This window comes from Ursus americanus, chromosome 3, assembly GCF_024610735.1.
Source record: "Ursus americanus isolate L20-20 chromosome 3, mUrsAme1.1.p, whole genome shotgun sequence".
NCBI classification, from domain to species: Eukaryota; Metazoa; Chordata; class Mammalia; order Carnivora; family Ursidae; genus Ursus; species Ursus americanus.
The window spans coordinates 28,349,088-28,373,362 of NC_142129.1; the positions used below are offsets into that span (position 1 = coordinate 28,349,088).

The 24,275-nt window shown below is 37.4% G+C and overlaps 1 protein-coding gene across 2 annotated transcripts in view; it reads right to left on the reverse strand.

The window, feature by feature from the left end:
• Positions 1 to 24,275, reverse strand: part of PTPRZ1 (protein tyrosine phosphatase receptor type Z1) — a 168,848-nt gene that overhangs the window by 55,459 nt on the left and 89,114 nt on the right. For both annotated transcript variants that reach the window (XM_087860861.1, XM_045792758.2), the window contains exons 3-9: positions 22,187 to 22,366; positions 19,645 to 19,796; positions 16,382 to 16,477; positions 15,822 to 15,888; positions 9,750 to 9,907; positions 9,447 to 9,597; positions 728 to 912 (exon numbers count right to left, since the gene is read on the reverse strand). In XM_087860861.1, coding sequence (XP_087716987.1) covers positions 728 to 912; positions 9,447 to 9,597; positions 9,750 to 9,907; positions 15,822 to 15,888; positions 16,382 to 16,477; positions 19,645 to 19,796; positions 22,187 to 22,366 — 989 coding nt within the window. The remainder of the gene's footprint in view (positions 1 to 727; positions 913 to 9,446; positions 9,598 to 9,749; positions 9,908 to 15,821; positions 15,889 to 16,381; positions 16,478 to 19,644; positions 19,797 to 22,186; positions 22,367 to 24,275) is intronic.

Sequence of the window (24,275 nt, forward strand, 5' to 3'; positions counted from 1 at the left end):
GTATATATGGATCACATCTTCTCAATCCATTCGACTGTTGAAGGGCATCTCGGCTCCTTCCACGATTTAGCTATTGTGGACAAAGCTGCTATGAACATTGGGGTGCATATGGCCCTTCTATTCACTACGTCTGTATCTTTGGGGTAAATACCCAGTAGTGCAATTGCTATGGATTCCAAAATTTCTGACTCAATTGACTTCACATCTGTTACTTGGAAATTTGATGCAAAAAGTCCCCTACTCTATTTACTTGCGCTGGTAGAGTATGCCGGGGGCAATGATATATGACAGTATCAGAGCACTAAGATTCCAGGTTCAAATTATTTCCACAACTGTGAGATCATGGTCAAGGTATTTAACCGTTCTGAGTTCCTTGATTTGTAAAAAGAGGCTACACTAGATGAACTCTAAGTCCTAAGTCTTCTATAAGCATCTACTCTATAATGTTGTTGGCAAAGCTGTGATCTTCCTGTAATTGAAAACAAAAAAGAACCTAGTGTATTTCCCTGTAAGTTTCGACCTAATTTAGTACAGTTTCTCCTTCCCCTCTTCCCTACTGGAGAGTTTCACAAGAAGTTTAGGGCAACAATATAATCATTTGTAAGTTTTTACCTTGAAAATTAAACTCTAGTGTTACCAATAAAACAATTTAAAGTCTTGTAAGTTCTTTCCATGAAAATTAAACTCTAATGTTATCAATACATGAAACAACTGATCTTATAGTTACCAAGTCTTGATAGCCATCTGTCAAATATTCATGCTTGGTTTGGTCTTCTCCCTCTAACTGCTGGTACAGAACTGCAAATTTCTCAATCATGGTATCATAAACTACCCGAGGTCTCTCCCACGTAACAAGAAGGCTGGTATAATTCTCCGGGTCAGCTTGAACATTTTCTGGTTCTGAACTACAAACTTCAGAGAGAGAGAGAGAGAGAGAGAGAGAGAGTAGTTATTGATACAACTGCCAGCCTCTAGGATTTTAACAAGTAAAACATATTCTCTGAAAATGTGTTGTGTTTTATTTCAACAGGAGGTAAAAAGTTAACACCAGTTCACTGTGGAGCTTTTGTTTATGCCATTTCCTGTATGTGAAACACTTCTTCCTTCCCTCCTTCTCTATCTGCATCCCACCTTCCCATTCGGGAAGGTCTAGGTCAAATGCTCCCTCCTAGAATGCGTGCTCTGATCTCTGCTGAAGTGATCTGTCATTTTCAACTGTCTGCTTTGCTTTAACACTGCTATTGCATTAATTGCATGTTCTCTTATATTATTTCTTCCTGAACAGGTCCTGAGTCCTGTCGTAAGTTATAAACATAAGAGCCACAGCTTTTTTATTTCTATTTATTTCTTTCTATTTCTAGTTCTATTTTATTTATTTATTTATTTATTTATTTATTTATTTATTTATTTATTTCTATATTGTTTAAAACACCATTCTGATATATTTGGCACATAAATTCATTTTTAGACATAAAAAAATGATATCTCCAAGCTTGTGGTGTTTTTATTTCTCTTGTTTGGTACTTGACAAGTATCTTTGGCTCAGGATGAGAAAAATGTTAAATTATAAAATAGGATCTGTTCTAAGACATTTTGTTGTTTCAAAATCCTTGAAATAATTTAAAATTCCCTATTAGAGAACACCATGGAAGAACAACTAAAACTATCGTTTCTTTATTTTTTCGGACCTGCTGACAAAAATCCCACTTTGGCATTTTCAATAGATTAAACAATTAATTTTGGGAAATTAGAAGATTTGTTTGATCTGAAAAAATACTTTGAAAATCATTCAGGGACTTCTTACAATGAATTCAAGCCCGTGCTGGGAGTCATGCCAAAATTTTAGTCCTATCAAAAAAAGTATTCTGATACTTTCTGAAATACATTCATAGTGTGATAATTTGAGCTAATCACAAGGATGCAAATTATAAAATTTTATGATAATGTGCTAATGGAGCAAAACAATAAATATAATCTGTTCAAAGGCCAGATAAATTTGCAAAAGAGAGGGAGAAAGTTCTCTAAAGCTAAAGATTCACAGAACCCAAGCTTTGCTTCTAGGAGATACCTGAAGTTACAAAGCCACTACGTGGGACCATACAGTTGACCTAAGTCAGCCAGTGGTCGACAGCCACAAAGACTCAATGAAAATATTGCAACAGCAGCATCAGATTGTGACCAAAGGCCTTTTGTTTATATTAGCTTGTAGTTTTGCTCATGAACACAAGAGGGCAGCCAAAACTAACAATTGATCTTGTCAATTGAAAAATCGCATCTACAGTATTTAATAGGAATTTTAGCTTATGTATGTTATGCTACCAATGGTATACAAGTGATCTAGAAAAAATATAAATTATATACTTTAAATATATGTACTTTAAATTTAAATATATATGCTTTAAACATATATATACACTTTTATATGAGTTAGAGACAGGATTATTCACCGTAAAAACTATGGGGTTGTTGTTGTTTATTAAGGATTTAGGGTGAGGTGTTCCTTTGGGAGTAAGAGGACAATTCTCTAAAAACATGAATTCATCAAAAAGCGTGAATTCAGAATAAGAAAATGCGTTCTGACTTAGGTCTAGACTACATCGTCGTTACTCTATCTAGTGATACTTCCTTAGTGGCCACCAGATGGCAGAAGATCATTGATCATCTCAAAAGTGAGCTAGCTACTCACGTGAACTACTATCATTGGAGGACAAGATTGCCTCAATCTTGCTTCTAATGAACCCCGTGTTCGTTTTTAGAAGCTTGAAGGCAATTCTGGACAATATCATTCGTAGATTTTGTCCTGCAAAAATCAATCCCTCTTTTTAGAGAGGAGGAATGATCTAAAGTGAACTATTCTCTTCCCCCAAAATGAAACTATCTTAAAATGCATTAAAGTTTTTATGCATGCACACAAAGCAAAAATCTCTTGAGAAAATATAAAATTATTAGCTGCCAAAATACCCAAAGAACTGCTGCCTAATTAGCAGAAAATTACTTTGGTTGGGTGTCGGTGTTTATTTTGCCTTAATAGTTGAAATCAGCAGATGTTTCAAATTTAAAGAATCAGCATTAATATAAAGTAGGACTTTAAAAGGAAACTTGCATTTCCTTGTCATCGAATTAGTATTCTTTTGCTTCCTGCTTTATAAATCTGTAAGAGCTTATAGTTTGTTTAATACTTTAGACTTACATTTTAATGAGGAATTTATTTTTTAATGTTTCTTTTGTTTCATGATAATCAATAGCTTAGTAATAGGTTATAAAACTGCAGCTAAATTTTATCTTTTAGATGCTAGCTGAAATAGGGGATTTTACAGGGAAAAGATAATATACTTTAGAATGTGTTCAGGAGAAAAACCTGTACTTCTATTGTTTATGATCTTGCCAAGGGGCTGCCCTCCTATAAGGTAGGAATGGATTTTTAAAATAATAATCTAGTTCATTCTATATACAAAACTTGGTGCTCAAACAAAAAAACTATGTAATGGCCATTAATTTGTACTAAATTTTCCAGGTTTTCCTTATATTGTTTACCGAAATTTGCTTATCATATTAGAAGGAAATATACTCTATAAAGCACATTATCTGGGTTGAAAATCAAGGAAGGGTTTTCCAGATCCACATTTACTCACACACCAAATACAAGATACTAACTGACATATAAATAAAATAGTAACAAAAAAATAATTTCCTTGATTATGGGGAGTTCAGAACCATACTGAGGCCTCATTTCTTTCTTTAGGACTGAATCCCACCCCGATTCCTTTGCACAAGCTACACGTGATCTGGGTCGCAGTTACGGATTCTTTCCGGAGCACTGGCCAAGAAGGAGAATCCGGTTCCTGCAAGCCGCTGGCCGTGAGCCAGGCTGTGACAAATCTGGGGTCCATGTCAAGTCACAGAGAATACAAGTAAGTGCCTCAGTACAAATGTAAAGGCTGGTCACATAGACAGAATGAGGATATAGTTTCCTTTGTAAGGGAGCTCTAAGTGTTCTTACTTTGAAACCGATTTTGAACATTCAATGCTCGGTTCTAGGCACTCTGGACATACAAATAAAGATGGCGCTGTTCTTGCCTTTAGGAAGCTCTATCCTATGATAGCTGTTAACCTTTAAATTCAGTAAGCTATTAAATGTAAGGGTGTTTTGAGTTTCTATGTCCTAGACCGCAGTTACAGAAGAAGGCAAAATAAATTTGTAAAAAATGTGCCACTGAGACCAAGTGAGGTCGTGCTTTCAAAATTACACGGTTTTCCCACTTAGAGTTGTAAAAGTTTCACAGACTTGTAGCTGATAAGAAGTCATGAACTTAAAGGAAGAGTGAGGGCCTCACGGACAGAGGCGCACGGCTTGCAGAACGTGTACCCAAGAGTGAAGCACCGAGTGTTAAAAGGAAAAAGGGAAAAAGTGGAAAAAGAAAAGGAAAATAAACAAAGAAGGAGAAATACAAATGAAGAGAGCATGACAACTCTGGCCGTGACAAGTCTCTCAGCTAATCACAAAAGTTGGTGCCGATGGCCAAGGGAGGCCTGAGTCTCCTTCCCCCTTTGCTGTTCTAAGTGCCTGGCTTGGAAGAAGGACAGGCAGCCTGAGGTCCAGCCTTAGCTCCATGGTCTAGGGGTAAAACTCTGGGTCAGGTAAGAAGACAGAAGGATGATTCTTGGGGAGTGGCAGGGAAAATGTCACAATTACCTAAGATGTCACCAGATTTTACTCAGTTATTTGCCCACTGAGCTGAAGTTCGGTGCAGTTGAACAGCCCGTGACAAAAGCACTTTGTGATACACACTGACAAGTCCACCACTTCCTCCCCTGAGGCCGACGAGCCTCACTTCAAAAAATACTGAGACACGTGTTTTGATGACGTTGTTGCGAAGAACTTGAAAATTTACAGACTCAGAAGACAACCAACATTACGGTTGTGATTTCCCCTCAGGCAGCAGCAGATCTTAATAAAACGACATGTAAACATTGCCACAAATGTTAAAAATAGTAAACAGAAATGATCTGCCACTGGTTTGTACCTCTAAATGACTGCGTTACTCACTCTAGGTAAGTAGCCAAAAGGAATCTTTCAGATTCCACCGAATTCGGTCAGTCTTTTCTAGGGACACACTGTAACTTCATCAACAAAATATATAACCGTCTAAGAAACAAATAATCTCAGGTCACTTTTCTGCATATAGTTGGACCACAGTGTTAACATACACGTGACCTTAATGAATGCTATTTAAACTACTGACCTTCGAGAAGGTGAGTCCTACTGATGTTTAATTCATCGTGACATTTTTCAGGAAAGTATAGAAAATTTCTCCAGCTCAAATACAATATCAGGCTATAGGGACACTCTTTCATGCAAACCTGCCTTGAAAGGCATTTTATATTGTATTTTTTTAAAGAAAGTTTGCACTGAATATATTGCAATGCTAGTAAACGACATCAGAAGTGCGTTTATGGTTCTATTCAACGAACAAAAGCCTTAATCATGGAAAACTTGAATAGCACCCCATAATTGTTGTGATAGCTTGTCCCCATATGTATGTGCGCACACGCACACACACACACACACACAAGTGTGTATATATACACACATTATAATAATAGTGGCTGTAAGTCCAGGACACGTTATATTCAAGGGACTGTACTGCTTTGCAAACTTTAGCCCATTTAAACCTCACAAGGTGGCCTTTTAGCTCTAATTTTATAGGTGAAGTAACTTGACAATTTTTTAAGACTTTATTTATTCATTAGAGAGAGAGAGAGAGAGTGCATGCGTGTGAGCAAGGGGAGGGGCAGTGGGAGAGGAAGAGATCTTAAGCAGACTCCCCTCTGAGCGCGGAGCCCTTAGCCGGGCTCAATCTCACGACCCAGAGATCAAGACCGGAGCCAAAACCGAAAGTCAGATGCTTAACCAACTGAGCCACCCAGGCACCTTGTAACTTGACAATTTTTATTTAACTAATAAGAACCGACAGCAAGGTTTGATACCATAAGTCTACTGGACTTTAAATAAAGCCCAAGGTTTCCCCACTGGGCTTCAGGAGGTCCCTGCTTCTTAGTGGGAGAGTCTTGCTAAGAAGGCAGCAGGAAAACATCTGGTGCCTGGAAGGTATGGGATGACATTGAACTTCACCTACTTTACACTCATGCTGTGTTTGTATGGTTATTCACACATGTTTCTCATTATCTAAGAGACAGTTTTTACTAACTCCTTCAAAGTTCTATTAAATTTTGTGATTCTTAGAAGAGTCGGTGTCCATTCCATGATGCCAAAAAGAAATGTCTCTAATAAATGGCAGCTCTACATAAAAATGCAAAAATAGAGGACTGATGGTCTGGTAAAATAAGCATTTGTTCACAAACTTTTATTGAGTTCCTGCTATGAATACAAAAATGAGTAAGGCTTCATCTCTATCTTCAAGGAGTTTACATAGATATATAGACCTAACATGGTTTTTGCAATTATTTGCAATGTTTTTTGCAAAATATATTTTTCCACAATGCACTTACTGAAAGCTGAATTCTGACAATTTGCACGCCACCCCTTCTCTCTTGGTCAAAATGAGGATGCTAGGTATCTATAATATCAAAATATATAAATATAAACTGAGCATCCAAAATTGAGGAACTGGTTTAGTAAACTGTTATGGCTATGCAATGGACTACTACACAAAATTAAGAATGGTGCATTAATGATATATTGTATCATTGAGTAAAATAAAATCGACAAACATATATCTACTGTAGTCTCATTTTTGTGAGATATAAGAATATATTTTTAATTAAAGAGAAAGTCCCCAAATCCCATATAGGGAATTTTAATTTTTTCTGTGTGTTTATCTGTGTTTCCTGCCTTTTTAATAAGGCTCATGTAATAAAAACTTGTTTTCAGATTAAATTTAATAAAGATTAAATCCTGGACATAAATGCAATCCTCAATTTTTATTCTCAAATTCAGTCCCAGAAAGTAGAAGAGGGATAATACGTCCATTAAGAAGAAAACCATCCTAGGAATATGCCCTCGGCAAATTATAATAAAGACTTGTTGAATGCAAATGCTCATGATGGAAAAACTAAGAATTCAATCATTCCAGTTTGTGAAAAAAGCCAATGCCATTTAAAAAAAAATTTTTTTTTTAGGTAGGCGCCATGCCCAACGTGGGCCTTGAGCTCAAATCCCTGAGATGAAGAGTCGCACACCCTACTGACTGAGCCACCCAGGCACCCCTGCCGTATTTTTATTATATAAAAATGGATTCTTTCAGTCATTTGGTGAGTATTGGGTGAATGAGAGCTTTATGTTAGCCCAGCAATGGAGGTAAAGATTTAGTTACTTCTTTCACGGGCTCCGTGTCCAGTGGGGGAGACGAAGAAGTAAACAGACAACTGTCAGACTGCGGCAACTGCTATGCACTTTGGATGCCTCACTGATTTCGTACTCTGTGGCCACGGCCCCCTCACGAGCACGCAGTCCTGTGCCTGGGCCCCAGCCAGGCTTGACGAGGCTGGAGACAGACTCAGAGATGGAGCCCCAGTCGATGCCAAGTCTGCTTGCGTCTTGAAGAAGGACGGGGAGGCAAGCAAGTGAAGACAGAAGGGAAGAGCATGCCTTGGCAAGGAAATAGCGCGTCATATGTAACGTGGGAGAATGTGGTCTTCCATCGTCAGGGGACATCAAAGAGCTCATTCAGGGCAAGAGAAGGAAGCTAGTGGCAGAGAATAAATGCTAAGACTAGCAAGTGCTAAACAGGACCATGCAATGATGAGTGGTTGGGATTTTATTCTAAAAGCAACGGAAAGCCCTGCGAGGTTTTAATAAAATACAAATGACAAAAGTACATAGAAAAGAAAAATCACATTTATCTCATTTGTTATTTAGTCTATTGTCTTTTCTAAAAGGAGATGGTTAAATGTAGATTTTTCCCCCCTAATCAATTGTCTATTATTTACCAGACAGAATGTTATAGTATTTAGTATTGCTGGTAGAAATATAATGAAATTTCCTCACTTTGGGGCAATTCAATTAGAAATTTATGGTCACGTTAAATGTAGCTATTCATCATTGTTGTGCTCTATTTTGTTGTTGTTAAAGGATAAATAATTCTCACAAACATTACATTAAAATAATAAAAACATGCTGTTTGAATGTTAATCTTCAAGAGCGGATGATTATTAGATTAATATTATAGATGGCCAAAAATTCATTGTACAGCCGAGATCAAAGAAGGCCATGTACTTGGAAAAGGTTTTGAGTCCCCAGAGCAAAGGTCCTTCACCTATCTCTTTCCTCAAGCAGGACACTATCAGTATAAACTGAAAAGGAAAACTCGATGGATGCATCTGATTGTGTCCTCCGGACATTTTCAAAGGCTTCTGACTGTGGGTCAACTTCAAAAGACACAGAGGCACTACAGAGACTTGCCCCTGGTGTTCTCTACATTGCTTGAGCCTAACGAACTTCTTTTGCCCCAAAGAAGGAAACAGGAGGGAAGATTCCCTTTTTATACATTAGTAACTCAGTGCATTTGCTTTCAATCCCTACTGCATACTATGTTCTCCCCTCAGAGCTGCTAACACAAAGATGAGCACTTTAAAACCCCAATCACGTGCCAAGACCCAGCTCAAATGTTCTCTTAGACAGGCTCTTGACCACCCCAACCAGAAGTGATCTCCCCAAGCTCTGCACCCCTCATCCCCTTGTTCATTCATTTTCTAGAGCTCATAGCACAGACAAACACCATAAAGTGAATCTGGACATTTGTGTATGTGGCTTTGCCATCTATTACTGTGTGTTTTAAAAAATCACTGTCCTTACTGAATCTCAGTATTTCTCATCTGCAAAATGGGGTTATTTGTGTGGGGGAAGAACAGCTATTTTTATTAATTGTTTATTCAGAAGATTTTATTTATTTATTTTAAGAGAGAGAGATAGCGAGAGAATCTCAAGCAGACTCTATGCTGAGTGTGGACGGGCTCAGTCTTACGATCCTGAGAACATGACCTAAGCCGAAATCAAGAGTGGGAAACTTAACTGACTGAGACACCCAGGCGCCCCAAAAACAGCTGTTTTTATTTTTATTTTTTTAATGTTTTTAAAATATTTATTTATTTGTGAGTGAGAAAGAGAGCACAAGCAGTGGGGTGGGGCAGAGGGAGAAGGAGAAGGAGGGATCCCACAATGCAAAGCTCAGTCCCAGGACCCTGGGATCATGACCTGAGCCAAAGGCAGACACTTAACTGACTGAGCCACCCAGGTGCCCCAGAAGAGCTGTTTTTAAATGCTATTTTATAAATGTGGTAACTGAGATTCAGAGAAGTTAAATAGCTTACCTATAGCTAGAAAGTTAATAAAAAAATATTTCTAAAAATCTAAGTCTTGTATATTTTCCATTATTCTGCAATTACCTCCTATAAAAATAGTAGAAAAATTATATCTCAATACATACCTGCTTCATGAATCTCTTCCTTTCCAGTATATGAGGAAAACACCTGCCTAGAGAACTTGTATTGCTGTTCTCGAAAATTATTTTGTAAGTAGTCCATCAGCATGACATAACCAGACTGTTGCATTGTAAGAACTTCACAAAAAACAGCCAACTGGAAAAAAAATCATTTAACATACAATTTAACATATCTGCTTCAAAGGCATCTGGAAATGCTTTAAAATAGGTATTCAGTAGTAAAGTTTAGAAAATAATTATTTTTAAATTGCTTCAAATTACTGCATTTGTTTGAATTGCCAAGATTACCTGGCTTTCAGAGATGCTAACTGTATCTTTAAAAATAATCCAGTCGACAGTGTCTGTGCAGGGAGGAGATGTCAATGAGCCATTGTAAGTGTAATACTTGTCAGTTGAGTTTGGCAGAAGGTTCAGCAGTATGAAGGGATCTAATGCAGCCTGTTTCCCTACAAAGTAACAACAGTTGGAATCTCAATACCGGAACTTAGCAGTTCAAAGCTTCTATGAAACAGAGATATTTGTTTTGTTATAGATTAAATAAGAAATGAAATTTTAAGACAATTATATTTCAAAATGGTGATAAAACCAGCATATTCTGAATTTCCTTACATGTATCACTACATAGGGTTAAATGTTTCAACTTTATACTAGCAAGATACTGGAGAGATTATTTTACATATAAAAGATATTCAGAAATCATATAACCATCTTAATAGATACAGTAAAATCATTGGAGAAGACTTATACCAGTTTGTAGAAAATAAAAACAAAACCTTATTGTGGTGAAGATTATCTTCAAAAACCTATAATAAATACTGTATTTAAGAATGACTTACTGGGCAAGCTTCCCCCTAGAGATAAAGAATGAGACAAAAAAAATCCTGCTATCACTATTTCTAATTAACACTGAACTGGAGAACTGGGCCAGTGCAATAAAGTAAGAAAAAGAAAAAAGTCATAAAGGTAGGATATGAACAAATGATACCATCATATTTTGCAAATACATGATTGTGCATGTAAAATATTGAAAAGAATTTACAGGCTTAGAATTAATAAGTGTGTTTAGTAAAGTCACTGTACATAAGACCAATATACCAAAATTAATTATATTTCTATGTACCAATATCAAGCAATAGAAAAGGAAATTTAAAACAATGTAACTCATAACAACAAAATATCAAATATAAGTAAATCTAACAAATGATGTGTACAACATCTATGTTGAAAATTACAAAACTTTCTTGAAAGAATTAGATAAAACCTTAAAATGATGGGAAATACCAAATCTGTGGGTTGGAAGATTTAGTATTGTGAAGGTGTTGATTGTCCCCAAATTGATTTATGGAGTCAACAAATCTTATCGAAATCCCAGAGACTTTTGTACATGTGTGTATGTGTGTGTATTTACTGACATGCTGATTTTAAAATTTAAATTGAACGGAAATGAAAAGAACAGTTAAGGCAATTTTGAGCAATAACAAAGTTACTGGAGAACTTTCATTACCAGGTAGGAAGACCTATTATATAAAACTATAGATATCATGATAGTGAATATTCATGCAAATACAGACAAAGAGAATAATGAAAGAGAATAGAGAACCCAGACCCATACATATATGGTCACTTGATTTAGGACAGGAAAAATTACTATGTAGTTGGAATGGACTGCCTTTTCAGTAAATAGTGCTGTATCAATTGGATATCCTTATGGGAAAAAGTGAATCACGATTCCCTACTTCACAAGTTAAGCACAATGAATTCTAAATAGATTGTAGATCTAAATGTGAACAGAATAATAAAGCTTTTAGAGGAAAACAGAAAATTATTTTTAACCTTAAGGTAGGCTCAGATTTCTGAAATGGCACACAAAAAAGTGTTAATCATAAAGGGAAAATGATAAATTTTAACACATGATAATTAAGATCTATTTATCAATAGCCACTATTAAGGAAATAAATGGTAAGACAAAGAGTGGAAAGTATATTCTGGATACAATATATACAATAATAAATATTGATTTTATTTATGTATACAATAATACTGATTTTATATCTTGTATCCAGAATAGAGAATTCCTATTAAAAATTTGGTAGAGCTTTCCTAAGAGGTCCATCTGGCCTTACAACTCTGAAACAACCCAATTATGTCTTTCTTCTTGAATCGTCCCATATTTGTTTTTGGACCTTTCCGACAGCACTTACCAACAGCACTGTCTTGGCTACTTAGGTTTTTGTGTACCAGCCCTCACTCATATCGGCAGCAATCTGCTTGTCAGCGAGATCTGGGTCAAGCTCATTTTCCTATCCTACGCATCTAGCCCAGTGCATGCCCTCTGTTCCTTCCAGGAGACTTAAGTCATTCAGAAGCAGTCTCTGCATCCAATTTAATCTAGCCTTAGCGAGGGGCAGGTGTAGAGTTTTGTTAGTGTAGGCAGTTAGTTCTGAGCAGAAAGGGTATCCTCCGCCCAGAGACCGCCCAGAGACCACCCCATCTCTCTCTGACAACAAAGTTTTACGGTACAGCACAAACTGATAAGCGAAGATATCGGCTTCAGAGACTGCCTCAACTTTGGAGCATGCGCACTTAAGAAAGATCTTGTCCACTAGGAACCCTGAAGCTATTATAATATCATTTGCATTGCAGTCATGGGTTTCGCTTAGGAGCTCAAATGACTTAAGACAAAGTTGCGGGAAAGGTGGGAGCAGAGGAAACCAAGGCGGATCCAAGGGTGGAGTGATTATGACGAGATGGGAGGGAGACCAAACCAACCCCCATAAAAGAACACAATGAGAAACAGCGCGTTCCACCCATCCTCGGGTCAGCCCGCTCCTCTGCTTCTGGAGTGTACTGTGGCTTTTTGCTAAGTGAAAAAGAAACCTTTGCTGCTTTAAATCTCTCTCGGGTCTCCTGACCGAATTCTTTCCTTCGAGAAGACAACTGAGAAATTCTACAATCCATGGCCCGGCAACAATTTCACCCCTTCTTCGAATAATCTGGGGAGTTTAAAAAAGAAAAACAAAACAAAACAAAAAAACCCCAGTGTTCCAGACCCCACCCTATTTTAATTTAAATCTCTAGCAGTAGGGCCTGAGCTTTTACATTTTCAAGAAAACATCCCCAGGTGATTTAACCATCCCAAAGTAGAGTGAAGCCTTTGCAAGATGTTACTATTTCTGAATTCACTTTCCACATTATAAAGTAAAATGACTGGCCTAGATTATTTTAATAGTCTATTTCAGTTCTAAACTCCATGAAGATTGGACATATCCAGAAAGCCTCAAAGAAAAAAAAAATCCATTTAAAAATAAATTAATGACTGCTAATTTTTCTACAATCCAGAAACTTTTGAAGGAAGGAGGGATGCTGGTAATAATTAAAATTATAGATAACTGCTTTCAGTCTGAATTTAAGACTGAATGTTAGAAATGAAAATCTGCTTGGCTGAATGGATAACGTCATGTATATACAACCTAAATCTAATTTAAATCCGTTAGAAAATTCAAGTTATGCTTGGTTTAATGGATTAATTAGTAACTTCTACAAGTATGTCCCCCTCTCTTTTTTAATTTTTTTTTTTTTAAAGATTTTATTTATTTATTTGACAGAGATAGGGACAGCCAGCGAGAGAGGGAACACAAGCAGGGGGAGTGGGAGAGGAAGAAGCAGGCTCATAGCGGAAGAGCCTGATGTGGGGCTCGATCCCATAACGCCAGGATCACACCCTGAGCCGAAGGCAGACGCCCAACCGCTGTGCCACCCAGGCGCCCCCCCCTCTCTTTTAATTTCAACATGAGACTATCAGAATTCAGACTTGGATTCAAGTTCTCTGAAACCGAGAAAAATATTTTTCATATGTGAATGTTTCCTATTTTCAGATTTATGCTTTTAATATCTGAAAAATGTTGTGATTAAATAACCTCCTTCTTAATCATCAATGGGCTACAACTGTTTCTTTTTTTCTGCTGAAGATGAAATTTATCTTACGAATGTTCTGTGGAAATGTCGATGTGGAGAATACTAATTAAGTAAGGAGCCAAACATTGACTCACTGCTCAATTAGGCGGGAAATGAAATGACACCAGGAGAGCTAGAGGCCCGAAAGGGAAGAAAAGGGGTGAGATCTGAATAGGGATGGCGAAATGGAGAATTTTCTTGAAATGTTAACTGTTTTGTACCTTATTTTTAAAACGTTATTTACATACATGTCTGAAATTTCTGTCTTGGATATCAGAGGACTTTTCAATTACAGGAGAGCTTTTCAATTAGACCACTGTCTTTCGAGAAAATTGGAATAGGTGATTTTTTTGAATATATGTCTAGCAAAAACATTTGCTTCATCTGAATCGCCTCACTAGTGTGAAGACAGGTGAGGATCACACCTGAGTCAATGCTGCTGTATTTGTGATCATTCAATCACTATTCATTTGAACATGTGTTGGTGACTAACCAATCAATCAGATGCTCCTCTATCGTAGAGGTTGAGAGCAGGTGGGGAAGATGAGTAGGGAGAGAGATAAAGAGATAAAGACAAAGACCAAGATAGGGTCAAATCCTAGGGAAGAGCCACTACAAACTTAAAATCAACTTGACTACTTAGGACAGTAAGATTTAAGACGGTGCCATGTCAACACAGTGTAGGATGTGTTCCCAGGCAGTCCGAGAGACTTAAGTTCTGCTTCCAAATGAAGAGCCAGGATGAGTCAGCATCGTGCTGGTGGGAATCCAGATTCTCAGGGAGGTTATGAGGTGACAGCAGGGGCTCTCATGAAGCGCTTCCCTCGGTGGCTTGCAGATAGTGAATATTAAAAAGTAAACTTTAGCCAAAGAACATGAGCAAATTGGTTCTTAAGCTCATACGATCCTCATGTGACCCTTTTAGAGAACCCCAGAAATAACTGAAGAGGCCTCCAGAGGTGGCCGAAATGCCACAGTCGCACAAGTCAGGACTAACAAAGCCAGCGTTAACACCACTCTCGTTGGCCCCACGGGCTGATGCAAGGCCCGGGAACGCTCAGACTTCATATTTTACACAAGTTTCTGGGTGGGAATTCAAGCTAGCTGCCTTCTTTCAGTCTTGATAGAATCCACTTTCTGACTAAATGAGGGAAAAATGAAGTGTGGCTTATGGCAGTCAGTGTTGAATTTTGCAATCTAGTGATGGAGGGCGATAACCACTTCATCTTGCATTGATTGCACCTTTCAAAAGAGCCCAATGAAAGCAGCACTGCATGAGTTCACAAATTCCTGACTTCTGAAAAGTTCTGTCAGTTAAGGTCCTCACATGTGACTGACAAAGATGAATCAATCCTAGGCCCAGGTTTTGCTCTCAGAAAGGATCTATATGAATTTTTTTCCCGATTTCAAGAGTCTGCAGCTTCCTGGGGAGGAATAATCCTTATTTTATTAATAACTCAGGGCAGCATTAATACCGTGCATGTGGATGCTTACTAAAAATAAAATAACGGTAATAACAGGTTTGCTGTCTCTTGCCAATGTTGTTACAAGCATTTGCTGTGACAATTGACAAGATCCATGAGATAGCAGGCAGAACAGTATCAAAGCACACGGCATCTTTTTTCTATGTAAGTGTCCACCTTCTTCCAAAAACCCTGTCATAATGGTAAAGCAAAGGACCTAGCGAGGAAAGCACCAGGAAATTAAGTTTTAACTTGAGTAACGATTCTCTTTTCACTTTAAGACATGCTTTTTATAAAATTAACTGGTTTCAGATTATAAATTAGAGTCTTTAACAAATGTACAATGCAGACAGAATAGATAAATACATTTTATTTTCTATTCTTTAAATATCTACTTATTTAGTTGAGAGAGAGAGAGCACAGGAGCACATGTGCAAATGCAAGGCGAGGGGGGGGGGGGGCGGGCAGAGGCAGAGGGAGAGAGAGAATCCCAAGCAGGCTCCCCGCTGAGCATGGAGCCCAACTTGGGACTTGATCACAAGACCTGAAATCATAACCTGAGCCAAAATCACGAGTCGGATGCTTAACCAACTGAGCCACCCAGGCATCCTATAATCGATAGATACATTTTAAAAGCATGATGTAATTAGACTTCTTTCAAGAATAAAATTAGAAAACTTCAACTTCCTACTTATGTTAACATTTTATGATTTTTACATGACAAAAATTTTGGGTAAAATGTTCTTTAGTGAGACATGTAGAAATAAATTTCAGATAAAATGTTCTTTAGTGAAACATGGATAAATTGTATAAAAAAGATGGGTCCTCTTTGAAAAGGTCTTTCCTTCCTCCTTTTGGGACAACTGATTTTTGTAATACTATAGAAATTCAAATACATCTAAAATGGAAATCTGGAAGAAAGCGATTCCTCCAAATAGCTTACCAAAACGACTAACACTCTCGACTCCATCAATAATTGCTCTGTAATCCAAATTTTCTTCTACTCCAACCTATTAAAGAAGAATGACATTCTAAGAATGGGATAAAATATTTGATTAACTCTTGAATAAAATGATTAGTGAATTCCATTTTAAGTATCCAAAAGTAAAGTCCTCCCAATACATACTTTTTTCTTTCACAGCAAGATAAAAACAAATAAAACAAACAAAAAAACAGCTACCTTTGAAATTTTCCACTGAGAAAAGTACACTTTAAAAATGTTGATTCAGAGTCTCTGCTCTGTATCATTATGATGCTTTGCATGTACACATATGCAAACCTGTGCCCTCATGGGACAGTTTACTCCAGCTGAAGGGACGTACCCCATTAATGAATGCAAGAGTCCCCTTCTAAACATACCAGCCAAGGGGCTGTTGTTTGAAAGTGATCACCAGTTATTCCACTTATGAGCTCTTATATATGTTAAAAAGTATGCTTTGATGTGTCACATCATGTGATTAAAGAAGGAATTAAGTTAGCATTAAATCTATGTAGAATGATTACCTCAAATAAAATGGATAAAGCTCTTAACTTCCCTTTTCCTTTTACTGCTTCTTCAAAACTTGAAAAGCGGTCCGCATCAAAGCAGTAGATTTGCATCTATGAAATATAAAAAAGACAGCTTTATTATATAGAAAGACCTCACAAAAGTCACCAAAGAGACAATAAAATAATTTACCAATTCAGTAAATACTATTTGAAAAAGTCTGTAAACTGTATAATTCTACATTCTGTATAGTTTCAAATATTTTATCAATTACACTTATATACAACTGCATTTACTATCACTTATTGTCCTTCAGTGAGGAAGGAAATACAAAGATAGACTCATCTGGGACAGAAATGACCACTTTGACATTACCAGGGAAAGCTGAGGTAATACTATACTAGAACAGTTATCTAATGTAATAAATTATCAAATGTTATTTTAACTATTTTGCTGGCATTCTTTCAAATATGGTTTTGTTCTTTGATTGGACACACCTTTCTTGATGGTCTGAGTTACCTTTTTTGGACATTATTATACTGTGTTCTAATTTTTTAAAAATATTTATTTATTTATTTGAGAGAGCAGGGTGGAGGGGCAGAAAGAGAGGGAGAGGGAGGGAGAGCCCCAAGCAGACTCCATGCTGACCATGGAGCCTGACTCAGGGCTCGATCCCATGACCCCAAGACCACCATTGGAGCCAAAACCAAGAGTCAGACGCTTAACTGACTGCACCACCCAGGTGCATGCTATTAATAGTGAAACTCTGCTTTTGCCTAAAAAATACCAAGAAGAATATTAAGTTCCTTAGTCTAAGTGTCCTCTTCTGCCACCAGGCTATATTCCTTGTTAATTTCTACATCAGCCCATGTGTCTGTTGACAACAGCCCCTACTCTCACTTACAATTTGGAGCTCCCCATGTCATGAGCTTGGAAATCGGGTAATTTAGCTAGTTAGAAGAATAATTAAGGGAAGAGCAGAAAGCCTCTGTGAAGACTAATGCTTGGTTAGGGCTCTGACTGGAGAAACAGCAGGTGTGGAGCAGAGGAAGGCAGTGGCTCTTGCCTTGGGTGATCACAAGGCCTTTTCAGAGAAAGGACTGCTAAACTAACCCCTGAAGACGAGCAGCTTAAAAACTGACCATTGAAAAGGCAGAAGAGATGAATGTATGTTCAGGTCAGTGGGGCCGGCTTGGGAAGGGCCAGTAGGCAAGAAAGAAGGAGAACTATGGGAAATGGGAAGGAATTGGTTGTGACTGCAGCTGAGCACGTGGGAGAGAAGAGGAGACAGAGCTGGAGGGGAAGGCAGGGGCCACACTGGGAAGGCCCATGAGGTAGTCCTGGCCCTTTGCTCTTGAGAGCAACAGAGAACACTGGATGTATTTCGGCTAACAGGGGTGGGAACGTGGCAGGACTTGGGGAAAGAGGGCATGGAATGGAGGAGAATAAGACTAGAGAGAGGGAGACCAGTTGGGGGACATTTAACGATCTAAGTAAGAGACAAAGGTGGTCTGAACTTTCTTCTGCCCTCCCACATCATTTAGGGGCAGAACTGAGAAGACCTCATTGTAGGATGCAGGAGACCAGAAAAAAAAAGACCAAGTCAAGGATATCCCCGAGTTTCCCTGCTTGCACAATTACATGCAGAGAGTTTAAAGAAAGAAAAGCAACAAACAAACAATCCCTCTGAGAGAACGTGAGAGGCTTTTTAAATAAGAAAAATACTTCAGGTTTACTGCACAGAGTCTATTACCATTTATTTTGCTGATTCAGGGCTTTTCTTGTTGTTAGGGTTTTTCTTGATTTTCCTCTTTACTCTAAATAAGTAGTATTGTGACAGAGCTAAACCCTCCGAAGTGACAATGTTATATGTTTAATGAATTGACTTTTATTTCTTTGACAAACCAAACTTGATAAATGTGTTTTTTTATATTTAATATATTGAAAAACATAAATTTACAAGCTATAAATTAAAATGTGCTCATCCACATTAAAATTTTTTAGTCCTTTAACAGATAATTCACTCATCTTATATTTATTATCAATAACTATTTTGACTATAAAAGTAATACAGTTTCATTATAAGTAATTTTAAAAATATGGGAAATTTAAAGGACAGGAGAAAAGGTACCTAAAATGCCATCACCCAGGGAAAATCACTATTCATGTCTTTTTGGTTTCCCTCAATTACTTTTACAGCAGTAATAATTCCCTCTCTCACTTAATGCTCATAATAACTTCACAAGGCAGGTGCTACTACTCTTATGTCAATTTCACAAGGAAGACATGGAAGCTTAGGTAAATTAAATATTTACATAACGTCATGTCTATAACTAACACCTACATGGTGAAGTCAGTATTCAAACCTAGTCCATTAGATTCAGACTCTGGGCCCTCAGTCACTATTTAATTAGTTTTCATGTATTACAAAATCAGAGTATTGATACTGCATATACCGTTTTATATTCTGCTTTTAAAAAGCAGTAGTATCTTAAAAAAGAAAAACCCATTAATATATTATGATGAACCTTTTTTGCGTAAATAAATTACTCAAACACATGATTTTCACAAGATCTGTAATATTCCATCATAATGTATTTTTAAAATATTTTTTAGTTTTCAGTAATCTCACAACCCCAAGATCAAGAGTTGCATGGTCTACTGACTAAGCCAGATGGGAGCCCCTCCATCATAATGTATTTAATCATTTCCTTTTCTTTCAACTTTACATATTGTAAATAAATCTTTGCACGTACACTTTTGATCATGTCTTTATTTTTTAGACTAAATTGTTACAAGTGGAAATGGTGGGCACTGGGAATGAAACCTTTAAAGTTCTGGACAAAAACAAGCCAACTACCAATTTAATACTCTCTCCTTTTACTGCATACTCATTATTTATTATAATTAATATTTTTTTTAACCAATTTTAAAGCTGAAAAATGTTCTCATTTTACTTTGCATTTCTTTGATTCTCCAGTAAACTGATAAAATTTCCCCCCTTTTTTCCTCCTGAGCTGTGGAAGGAATTTCACTTATTCTTTTACTCATCAGCATTTGCTGGTCAGATGTTTACAGTGTGGCGCTCTGGGTTGCCAGGAAGTGGAAAATCAAGTATGGGTGTTACTGAGCTTAGTCTAGTGAGACAGGAAGATATTAACCAAGAAAGAAATATAACTATAAATTATAAAATTGGATGATAAATTAATCAAATTATATGCTACATAAAATCTCAATGATTTAGAAAACGAAACAGTAGCCAGTGGAACCAGTGACTTACCTCAAGAGGAAATTTTTGTCCTTCTAAACTATGTTCCGATCCTTCAGAAGACATATTGCATTTTCCCCAGTGGAAAGTTATCTTGCTTGCTTTGAACACCACTTCTGAAACTCCTCCACTGAGACGGTAGTCATTAGTGAGATTAATTTCCACTTTAAAGAAAAAACACAAAATTGCATCTATGTTTCTGAAAAATCAAAATTACGAATTTCAACTAAATTTTCTCCTATCAAAGCTACATGAAGAAAGTCATTTATTTAATAAATAAATAATAAATAAATAAATAAATAAATAAATAAATACAATTAAGTCACCATTGGGTAGCTTAACTAGTAACTGCAAAATACACTCTATGTATCTTATTGCCCCAAATATAAACTAAAGCAAAGACCTTAATTGCTATGTGACTCTACTGGCAGAAGGCCTCCAGTCCCCCTGCCCTGTTCCATTTGGTGTCCTGAGATTGCCATTCCCCCAGAGCTCTCCTTTCCTAAGGCATTTGATGGTAGTGAGGGAACAGAGCAAAGAGAGAGGGAATGGAAGAGTGGAGAAGAAAATCTTCTCTTTGGAGTGCCCCCCACCTTCTCACTTTCAACCCTTCCTCCTCCTTATCAGGCAGGTGTTTTTGTCCCACCCCCTTATCCCTGCAAGCAAGCATCATCCCAGGCCTCATCAGGCTCCGGAACTTCTGTCCCACACTGTGGCAAGGAAGGTGGGAAATTCATTCCCACCGACGGGGTTTAGCCGTGTGATGTTTGCACCCTGAGTGGTGACTCAGAATCTTAAACTCTCCTATTTGAGTTCTGCAGCAGATATTTTGACCCGTTTTTACAAATAATCTGAAGATTAATGTTTCCTTTGAGAGCCTTAGGCAAGATTTTAATGTCTCTCGATCAGATTTAAATAGTCTTTGTTCCATTAGGCAGGAACCACTGTTGGCATTAGGGACTGAATCCAACCTCTTGGCTGGCTAGCTAGAAATCTCAACTTCCATTAGTAACAATACAACAACAAGCACAACAGCAATAATGCTCAACATTCATGTATCACACAGAGTACTTTACATGTGTTAAACATTTGATTTTTACAGAACGTCACACAATGAAGGAAGAGATACCACTACAGTCCATTTTACAGATAAGGAAACTGAATCAGAGAGAGTTTAAATAATTTGCTCAAGTTTCCGCAATTCATGATTCCACATTAAAGAGCCAGTGGTCAGGGCACCTGGGTGGCTCAGTCGGTTAAGCATCTGCCTTTGCCTCAGGTCATGATCCCAGCGTCCTGGGATCGAGCCCAGCACCAGGCTCCCTGCTCAGGGTGGGGGGCTGCTTGTCCCTCTCCCTCTACCTGCCGCTCCTCCTGCTGTGCTCTCTCACTCTGTCAAATAAATAAATAAGATCTTTAAAAATAAATAAATAGAAAAAAAAGTAAAGAGCCAGTGGTGAACCTAAAAAGCGTGGCTCTACAGAGCAAGTGCTTGACCACAGTCTGCTAAGAAAACAAAGCAGAGGTTACATGCTTTACTTCTTTGTAACATCCTTCAAAACTGGGAATGAAAATGTCAAGATTTGGGACAATATGCTTTTATATATTTAATTAACATCTTACAATATATAATAATTTTATTAATTATTCATTAATTAAGAAACACCTATTGAATGCTTATTATGTATCAGGAACTGATATAGAAAAATTCTTACCCTCATGGGACTTAAAATTAAATTCAAATAATTGCATTATCAAAATATCGAGAATAAAGAAAAAATTCACTAATGATAGAAGCACTCAACACAGCTACTATTATAACTTAGAATATTTTTTCCTATGAGTATATTTGCTTTTATTATGTAACTTCCTGATATACATACAATTTTGTTTAAAATAGAGTATCAGAAAAGGAAAGCTGTTCACTTTTGAAAACTATTTTGTCCCTCTACTGTTTACTGGAATTTTTTATGGTATTACATTTTGCATGTTTAGAAAAAAAAGACAGTCTTAAAAAACGCATTTAGAGAGTGCTTCCTAAGGACAGTATATAATTTTAAACTTTCTATATAGAAGCGCTACTAATCTCTTTTCTTAAAATTTAATTATAGATGATTGTTTTTTTTGTATCCCAGTATTGAATATAGCATGAAGCTGAGCAAACAAGAGCCAATAGTGTCCACGAAAAGGAAATTCTGATCAACTAAGTGATGTAACCAGAGACGGAGCTATTAAATGACATAAGCTGTATACTGCATTATCTTTACCACGTCTTCTGGTGGAGGCGGCATTATGGTTCTATTATTGGAGAACATGACGTGATGACCTCGGTCACTTTATTTTTGTACACATTTTTGAAATGTTACCTAAACTTTCAATTCACTGCATTTTATTTGGTTTCTTCCACCTATAGTTTCTATGCAGTTCATAGTACATTACACAAAGAAAATGAAATGAAATAAAACGAAGGACATGAAAATAAGTGAAACTGATATAAACATACTCTAAGCCCAATAAGCATATTAAAGTCACAAACAAAATGCAGACATTTTACCTGTTTTCCCAGTGTTATGAATGAATGTGTTTTCCAAAGACGTTTTATCCCAACCCTGAAATTTAAGTTTCTTAAGATTCACATTGACTTGGGTAAGATCTTCATCAATATTGATAGGAGACTGTTTGGGGCTACTACATGTTGGATATTTCTTGCCCCAGTTTTTTTGATTCAGGGCTCCTAGGGAAAGGAAAGGGTAAGAAGTTAGTTTCTTAAATTACTACGCAAAAGCTATATTTTATATTATAAAGTAGTTCATATGTTACATAAAAATAGATACAATAGTACAAAAAATGGCAACCTCTTTGAATCAGTTCATAAACAACTGTGCCTAGGTGTGGGTTCTGGGCTTTACTGTGATACACTATAAAAAGAGGCCTATAGAGGGGCGCCTGGGTGGCACAGCGGTTAAGCATCTGCCTTCGGCTCAGGGCGTGATCCCGGCGTTATGGGATCGAGCCCCACATCAGGCTCCTCCGCTATGAGCCTGCTTCTTCCTCTCCCACTCCCCCTGCTTGTGTTCCCTCTCTCGCTGGCTGTCTCTATCTCTGTCGAATAAATAAATAAAATCTAAAAAAAAAAAAAAAAAAAGAGGCCTATAGAGAAACCACATCGAGTTCAGGGTTCAACAGTGGCTTTGCTTAGCCATCAGACTCTTCCAAATCAACAGAAAGCCTAACTGTCATATCAGGTAGTTAGCCCGAGCCCAGGTTCCAGATTGAAAGGTGTCCAGATGGCAGGTGTTAAATTCTGACTTCCTTAGCACTCTCCATGGGGGTAGTTCCCTTCAGACCTTCTGTCATCCCTGCCATTGAATGATCTGGTTTAACCGTCATCTGCTCAGGGTCTGACTTATAAAAACATAATCACCATGCTCTCGTTGAAATATCTCCTCCTCTCTCTCACTCTTTTTTTCTGGTCATGAAGCCTATTGGGTTTTATTGCTTTATTGCTTTCTTAACAGTAAGAAACAGAAAACAAGGCTTTCCATAAAGATTTTGCCTACACCTAAGTGAATTTCTACCTGTTCCAGAGAATGAACAGTCCTTTAAAGCAAAGCCGCCCTGTGCTGCCTTTATTTCACGCCTACCTGAAACCACAAACCATCTCTTGTAACCTTATGTCATTGGACATGATCTTAGCTAGAGCCCAAGCAACACTAAGAGCAGGTATGTTTTATTTAAAGGTCTTAAACTTCTCTCTTTCTATATGTCTCTAGCCATCCCATAAAAGAGCAGGGTGGCAGCACCGTTTTCGGCTTACCCCCCTTTCAAATGCTTTTCTTTTAGAAAATGGGTATAGTTGGGGCTTCTGGGTGGCTCAGTCAGTTAAGCGTCTGCCTTTATCTTAGGTCATGATCTCAGGGTCCTGGGATGGAGCTCTGCCTCGGGCTCCCTGCTAAGCAGTGAGTCCGCTTCTCCCTCTCCCTCCCTCTCCACGCTCGTGCTCTCTCTCAAATAAATAAATAAAAACTTAAGAAAAAAAAAAAAAGAAAATGAGTATGGGTAAAGCCAAGATTTTATGTGGTTAATATTTAGGGAAACTGTGAATCAACATACCCTCTAAACAACCTTAGTCTATGCCATCTTGTTTTTGTGATAATCAGGCATCAGAGAAGATTTTGACTTCCATGCAAAGCTCTCATAATGTGACAAAGCGAACTCTGCATAATTTAGCTCCGGAAAGAAATAATAATTAGTCATACCATGAAATGGCCTAGATAGCCAGGAAAAATTAGGTAATTCATCTCCTCGTGAGGCATCTACCAAAATCAATAGGTGCTGAAAACTCATCTACCAAAATCAATAGGTGCTGAAAACTTTATTTTAAAATCTAGGTCTATTCCTAGAGAGTGCTGGAATACAGTATGCTTTAAATTTGCCCAGGAGTGCATATTTTGGCTTCTAGGAACAGCTTTAATGATTGGAGTAAGGCTATGTTAATTTCATTGTAGAGAACACTGGCGTGCGGAAAAGAAAACACTGCTTGTTTCACTAATGTCGGTGCAAGAGAAGCAGAGAAACTGCAGCAGGAATCAACAAGACCCTCTGTGTTGCTTAAAATTTTTAATGCACTGCAAGAAATTTCA